The sequence below is a fragment of the Grus americana genome, chromosome 36, assembly GCF_028858705.1.
Source record: "Grus americana isolate bGruAme1 chromosome 36, bGruAme1.mat, whole genome shotgun sequence".
Taxonomy (NCBI): domain Eukaryota; kingdom Metazoa; phylum Chordata; class Aves; order Gruiformes; family Gruidae; genus Grus; species Grus americana.
The window spans coordinates 458,993-466,297 of record NC_072887.1 but is presented as its reverse complement, the minus strand read 5'-3'; the positions used below and the strand labels follow the sequence as shown (position 1 = coordinate 466,297).

Here is a 7,305-nt window from a genome sequence, read left to right as displayed (position 1 = left end):
TAGAGATACACAGGGATAGAAAGGGGAGCTGTCTCTTCTCTGAGCTCAGCTGAGATGTCTACCACACCCTGATGATCATCAGGTGCTAGCTATGGCTTTGCATTAATGCTGACACTTTAGCTGGGAAGAACTTTGCAGCTTTCCAAGCCCACTGGGATTTGAGGTCCCCATGGGAGTCTTGTGTTTCTCTTACAAGCCCTGGAGACAGACAGACAGATGGAAGGATTTCACCCAACACTTCTCCTGGACAGATGGGATAAGACAACAGCAGCTCCTCTCTCTTTGGGGTGCCACTTTATGCTTTTAGTTACAGCTTACCGATCATCCATGCTTTCCACATTTGTCACTCTTCCTCTCTCAGAGAACTTGTGTGGATACCACCCCTGCCCACACAACATGATCTTCACAATGAAAGGAGCCGACTGTTGTAGTGGAGAGAGATCTTGGGGTCTTTTGACAGCCATATCATGGTCATGGGAAAATCCTAGCTTCATAGAGTTTTGGGATCCAGGATCCTGCCCCAAAACACAATCATCACAGAGAAGAGGGAGAGCCAGCAAGGATCTACAGCAACGGCCTGTCTTGTGTTGGATAACTCAGAAGCTGCCTGCATCACCTCTTCTTTCTCCTAAAGTTGGTGTGCAGGGAAGCTTCAGAGCAGTTTGGTCTGGAGACCTTCAAAAGACAAAAGACAGCAGCCTCACCCTCCTGGCGCCCACCACAGCCACAGACCCTGGGGCTGGGCTGCCATCATGGAAGGAGGACAATGACAGCCCCAGCAGAGCCATGGGACAATCCCAGCCTCATGGGGGTTGCCCTTTGTGCTCCTGCAAAAAAACAGGACGTCTTGGACCCAGGAAGAGCTTGCACAGCCTGAAAGCCTCTGCAGGAGCTGAACTCACACCTGAGTTACTATCCAAATAGCACCAGGACATTGGAGATATCAAAAATCGGGTTTGGAAGGGAGGAGCGCCAGGATTCAAGAGCGATATCAGAATGGGATTGGGACTATTTATTGAGAATAAATGTATTGAGATTTAATTTATTGGAATTTATTGGAAACAGCAATTTCAGCACTGTTAAGCAAAAAACAGGCAAGAGGTGGAGAAGAGCAAGTGGAGACCTCTTCCGCAGATCCAAAGCCCCAAGGAACATCAGGCCAAGCAGAGCTATTGCATGCAAGGCTCCAGCAAACAGCCCGGGCTGCTTCTGTAGGGCACGGAGCTCTGCAGGCACAACAAATCCTGCTGAGGCATCCCTCACCAGCAGGGAAGCCCGAGGGGATGGTACAGGTGAGAGATCCAGCCACCTTCACATGCATCTCATCCACACAGGGTGTCCACAGTAGCATGGTTATTGAGATGCATTGATTTGGGTGCTGGAATTCCAAATCTCCCTAGGCTGTGCTGAAAACGCCTTCCTAAATGGGTTGGAAAGGTTCAGCCTGTTGTCCTTATCATCCAGTCCAGAACACAGCCAACTAAGGCCATAGCTATGCAAAGAGATGGTCCGTTTTCCAACACGCCAGCCCTCTTCCCTCACGCACCTGTTCTTGGCCCCTACCTTGGAAATATACTGCTGCTGCTGCTGCTGCTGCTGCTGCTCTTTTCAATTCTGCTTCAAGCTCAGCTCAACCCCAGCAAAGCATCATGGGGACAGACGTCTTTCTGCAGGAGCCGTTGGGTTGATACTGGGGACCGGGAAGGAAATCTCATTTGGAAATATAAGAGCCACAGCTGCAAGCGCGAAGGATTGCTCTGGCCAAGCAGTGGAGTGGTCTGGCCAAGCAGTGGAGTGGTTGACTTCTGAGCATGCAGAGCAAGCAGGAGACAAATACATCACTGCTGACAGAGTAGACGTGGGAAAGGGAGGGCAAGGTCGCTCAAGGCCCGGCAGCTGCTCTGACGGTCAGTGACGGGGCTGGCTGAGACGGGGCTGGGCCTGGCTGAATGTGTCCTTCACAGTAGGATCCAATGTCCTTTAAGGGGAAGTCCTGAGACTCCAGGCTCCTGAAGACCCCTTCAAAAGCCAGGATCATCCCCCTGCACTCACCCTTCTGCTTCTCATTTCCTTCCCGACCCCTCTCATTTTGAAGAGGGCTCCCAAATTTCCATGTGTCTTCTCCTAGGCAGACACACGTGCCCGTGTGCAATGCACAGCTAAAAGCCTGGTATTTCAAAGGCCCATTGAGACTGAACAGATTGTCTCTGCACACATAGAATCATGGAATCATAGAATCCTTAAGACTGGAAAAAACCTCTAAGATCATCAAGTCCAACTGTCGAGCCAACACCACCATGTCTACTAAACCATGTCCCAAAGTGCCACGTCTACACGTTTTTTGAACACCTCCAGGGATGGTGACTCCACCACCTCTCTGGGCAACCTGGTCCAATGTCTGACCACTCTTTCGGTGAAGAAATTTTTCCTAATATCTAATCTAAACCTCCCCTGATGCAACTTGAGACCATTTCCTCTTGCCCTTTTGCTAATTACTTGGGAGAAGAGACCAACACCCACCTCACCACAACCTCCTTTGAGGTGGCTGTAGAGAGCGATCAGGTCTCCCCTCAGCCTCCTCTTCTCCAGGCTAAACAACCCCAGTTGCCACGGCCACTCCTCATCAGACCTGTTCTTTGGACCCTTCACCAGCTTTGTTGCCCTTCTCTGGACACGCTCCAGCACCTCAATGTCCTTCGTGTACTGAGGGGCCCAAAACTGAACACAGTATAATAATAATAATATCTACTATTAGATATATATAGTATATAAGATAACAACAACAGTACTTAGAATATACAAAAGGGCTGATACACAATGCAGTTTCTCACCCAACAACCATGTAACTCAGACCGCATATTCAGACCCATCCTGAAACCGCACCGGCCTCATGCCACACATCCTGGAGCTGCGCTGCCCCTCCCCAACTAGCCCCCTTTTATGCCGAGCATGACGTCATATGGTATGGAATACCCCTTTGGCTAGTTTGGGTCGCTTGTCCTGGCTGGGTACCCTCCCAGCTTCTGGTAAACATTAACTCTATCCTAGCCGAAGCCAGGACACGTGTCTCAGTCTGGCAGTTCTGGCTTCAGCGTCCTCAGCAGCACACGGTCTAAGCAAAGGACTAACGCCCCCCATCCCACCTTGTCCTCCAACAGCAGGTAGCTAAACAGTGCAGAAACCCTGTCTGCTCTTCTTTTGTCTTTTGGGCAGATTTCTGTCCCCAGAGAGTGCTTAGGTGGTCTGCATGTTCAAGAGACCTAAACTACAGAAGTGGGGATGGGCCCCAGCCAGAGATGTGCAAGCACCAGCACTTCCCTCAAAGGAAACCTCTGTGTGTCCAACAAAGAGCCGCTCTTTCCATTTGGGCTTTAGGTAAAAAGCATGCCCTGTTCAATCAGTGTTCCTCGGTTTTGTGCCAGGTTCCCAATTTTGGTGGCAAATATCTGGCAAATAACAGGGGAGTAGAAGGGCTTGGGGAAATGCAGCTAAAGCATCAGCTTGGGCTATGCTGGCTCTCTCTGGAATGTTTTCACTGGAAAGTCTGCGGTCTCTGATCCTGCAGGAACAAGGTTGACGACTGAGCAGTGAGCAACTTCTGAAGGTTGATGCCTCCATCCACATATCTTGGAACTCCATTTAAGCTTCAGGAGCTCCATTCAGGCTCCAGGACCTCCATTTAAGGTCAAGCTTGGGCCTTGTATTCCTGTCCGACCTATGTTATAGGTGTGTTGGGCTCAAGCTCCTTTACAGCCATGTCCGTGCTAGGCCATGGGTCCCATTGATCGTCACCCATGGACTGTCTCTGCAAAAAACAGGTGGGGAAGCTCACCATCCCTCCACCGTCCCGTAGGACTTCAGGAACATGAATAAATTTTGAAAGAACAGCAGCAGCCTCTAAATTCCTGGCACGCAACAAAGAGAGCAGAGCTCCGCTGGGGTGGAAAAACCACAGTGGGACTGAGTTTCAAATTCTGAACCCAGAGGCCAAGCGTGCATGGTGCTGCTTACTGCTCATTCCCTATTTCCCCTCTTTTGAGCAACAGGTCAGACTTGCTTTTTTGCTTCAAGAAAGCTGGCTACCATGCCTCCCAGAAAGCTGATTCACTTGAGGATAAACGGAGCATCCTAATTTATGCGATCACCCTGTGACAGTCATGTAGACACTGACACTTGACTTGTGCTCATTAAGTTTTATTGCAATCAGGCACTAGCTAATTCCTTGCAAGCAGGAATGGCACAAACCAGCACAATGTTGAGGAAGCACCAGGTAACAGGATAGAACTACCAGTTTTGAGTACAGATATAGCAAAACTGGGACCAGAAACTCAACACTGGGGTGAAGAGAGAGAGGTAGAAGAGCAAAAAAATGAGGGCCACGATAATAAGGTGACTGATGGTACCCATCAGCTTGATGACCCTGGCTGGAGCAGGACAATAAACCCAACTTACTCTTCTGACTACACCGAAAAAGCCAGACCTGCTTCAGCGGTCAGGAGGACTGAGGTGGGAGCAGGGTGAGTGCTTTCCCTCACCAAGCCCAGGATGGACAGATTGAGCATCCTGGTGTTACCGCATCGGCAACTGTTCTGGCCCAACAGTAGCTGCACACCTCTTCAGCACAAAGTGTTACTTGATAGGGTCAGTTCTGCGGTGGTCATGTCAACGCGAGAGGTGAGAGGCACACTTTGTTCATCTGTTTGTTGTCTCGCCGCCCATGTATCTCTAACAGCAGACTCTACAACTTCCTGTATTTTTTTCGCTATTTTTCTTAAATCTACGTTTTTCCAGAAATTTGTATTAACACATTGGAGAGAAGGTTTCACTTTCTGTTCCATTATCTGCTCTGCACCCTCTTTCTTCATTTCTTCAATATGTTTCCTTGTTTCTTCCTCTAATAGGCTCTCCAGCTCCTCTCTCTCATGTCCTTCATAGTTACAGCAGAACCAGAACGGGTACACATGGTACAGGCCATAAAGAGTGACGACAAAAGCAAGAATGAACAACCCTGCAATCTGGAAGAAAAAATAAAACGAATGAAGTCACTGGACTTTACGTTCCTAAAAATATTTTGCACCTGAGCGAGAGGAGTACTTTACCATATTAGTAACCTTGCTTTAGCCACATAGTTCTTCCTATAAAACACGTTCCTTGCTCCTGCCATGGCTAGCTGACAACTGATGGTAAGAGATATACTCACTGAAACAGGGAATATCAGCCTCTCTCTCTCAAACAATACATTCCTTCCTATTTTCACAAATCTTGCTTTAAGAGCCAGATGCAAAACACATATGTAAACTTCCAGAATAACCATGCAGTAAGATGTTCAAAGTTCAGGTTTCGGCCTCACAGAGAACATGCTAATTATACACTTGTATTGATATACATTAATTAAAAACAGAAACGGGGCGGGGGGGGGAAGGTAATGCAAACGTAGTAAACATATCAAATAGAAATCATATTTGCAACTTAACACTTCATTCTCCAGATGAAATGGTTTCCATATTGCTATATGTTCTAGAGTCTTCTCACACACAAAATAGGTGATGTTAAAATACCTAAACTCCTAGATCCCTAGCAATCTTACCTGAGACATTATGTAGAATTCACTGGGTAATTCTGCTGCTCTGCTTTGGTTTGCGTTTTTGTTGTCGTTTCCTTCATTTGTTGAAAACACACAGTCAATATATCTGCCATCGCACAGGAGGATCACGCACCAAATCAGAGGAGGTAGAAGTGCCTTAAAAATTATCTCACTCTTCCGGCAGCACGAGCATTTCCCAATGCAGCGAGCCCAGGGAATGCAGGCAGGGTGGGAGGTCAAGCTCAGGAAAAATGTAATGAATGCTGGACAGAAAAAGTAGGAAGCAACATAGAATTTCTGTAATGCCTTCTTCTGTGGACATTTAAATTCAATCTCCATTATTTCTTCGACCACAATCAGAATTATGGAATAAAGTGTTACAGACAACACATTATAATGATTTCTCCATAAACTGAAGAATTGCTTTCTAACTTGCATTTTGTTCCGTCGTCAATACTTCACCAACTCAGCAGACTAAGGAAGTCTTCTATGCCTCTATATCTGTAAGGCCGAGACAGAGGAGAAAATACTCCGCCCCCAAGACAGAAGCTTTGTGGGGGGAGCCTCACGAAATCAGTTGTGGAAGGAAGGTCGAGATAAGGGTATTCTCCGAGAATTAATGGATGGCCTACCCCTCTCCAATTTGCAGCTGCTTGTAAAAATGTGGAAACCGATAGATAGAGGTTGGTCGGGAAAAGAAAACGTCTCTGCAGTCCCTGTACCTCAGAGATCGGCCGTTCCTACGGCTCCCGTGGAGGGGCTCAGCAGCCCTCCAATGTCAGGAAACGTCTTGCGCCGTCCCTAGTGAGTGAGCCGGGGGACAGCCAGTGGGTGCATTTTAGAAGGCTCACTGAAAACGAGCAGGGGGACCTACTGGTAACTTTTCCCCTTGGTCCCTTCAAGACTCCGGTCACTTTTCCGGTAGACACAGGGGCCCAAATGTCTGCTTTAAATGCCGATACCGCAGACTGGAGTGGGATTATCCCTGTTAAAAAACAGATACAGGTTACCGATGTGTTCGGATATTCCAAACCCCAACCTACAGCCTGAGTAAAGTGCTGGCTGCCAGGAGACACCACCCCTACCGAAACCACCATGGTACTGGGAGTGCTCCCCACGAATATTCTGGGATTGGATTTATTGAAAGGAAAGCCCTGGACAGACTCGGCAGGGAGAGAGTGGAAGTTCAGGTCTCCGGCAACCCTGATAAGGCTTTTGCAGATTGCTCCTACTCTTCCCCCGTCTAAAATCATGAAGGTGAAACCCTGTCCCTTACCGCTGGGAGCGAGGGAGGGAATCGCTCCCGTGATAAAAGAGCTGCAGCAGCAGGGGGTAATTATTCCAACTCACTCCCCTTATAACTCTCCAGTGTGGCCAGTTCGCAAACCGAATGGGGAGTGGCGGCTAACAATCCATTATCGACGCTTAAACACCGGCACTAGTCCCCTGACAGCGGCCGTGCCTAATATACCTGAACCAATTGTCACCATACAGGAACAGTCCCATAAAATTTCAGCCACCATTGATGTAAAAGACATGTTTTTCATGGTTCCTCTACAGGAAGGTGATAGAGCTAGATTTGCATTTACATGGGAAGGTATACAATATACCTTTACTCATTTGCCCCAAGGATATCGGCACTCGCCTACCTTGGCACACCATGCCCTGGCCCAAGCACTGTCAGAAATCATCCCTGAGGAAGGAGTTAAAACCTACCAATA

General features: G+C 48.1%; 1 protein-coding gene across 1 annotated transcript; it reads right to left on the bottom strand.

Annotated features, from left to right (window-relative positions):
• Nucleotides 1-3,983: 3,983 nt before the first annotated feature.
• LOC129198822 (uncharacterized) lies at nt 3,984-6,074 on the bottom strand. Its single transcript, XM_054808446.1, has 2 exons — nt 5,588-6,074; nt 3,984-5,015 (listed from the first exon to the last, which is right to left on the bottom strand). Exons 1-2 carry the CDS (start codon nt 6,020-6,022, stop codon nt 4,617-4,619), a joined length of 834 nt encoding a protein of 277 aa, XP_054664421.1. The 5' UTR covers nt 6,023-6,074; the 3' UTR covers nt 3,984-4,616.
• Nucleotides 6,075-7,305: the final 1,231 nt, after the last annotated feature.

Excerpts from the sequence above, each read along its gene's own strand:
- LOC129198822 (XM_054808446.1), bottom strand. The coding sequence starts at position 6,022 with ATGCAAGTTAGAAAGCAATTCTTCAGTTTATGGAGAAATCATTATAAT. Across the intron at positions 5,016-5,587 it reads AATTCTACATAATGTCTCAG|ATTGCAGGGTTGTTCATTCT; the intron begins GTAAGATTGCTA and ends TTTTTCTTCCAG.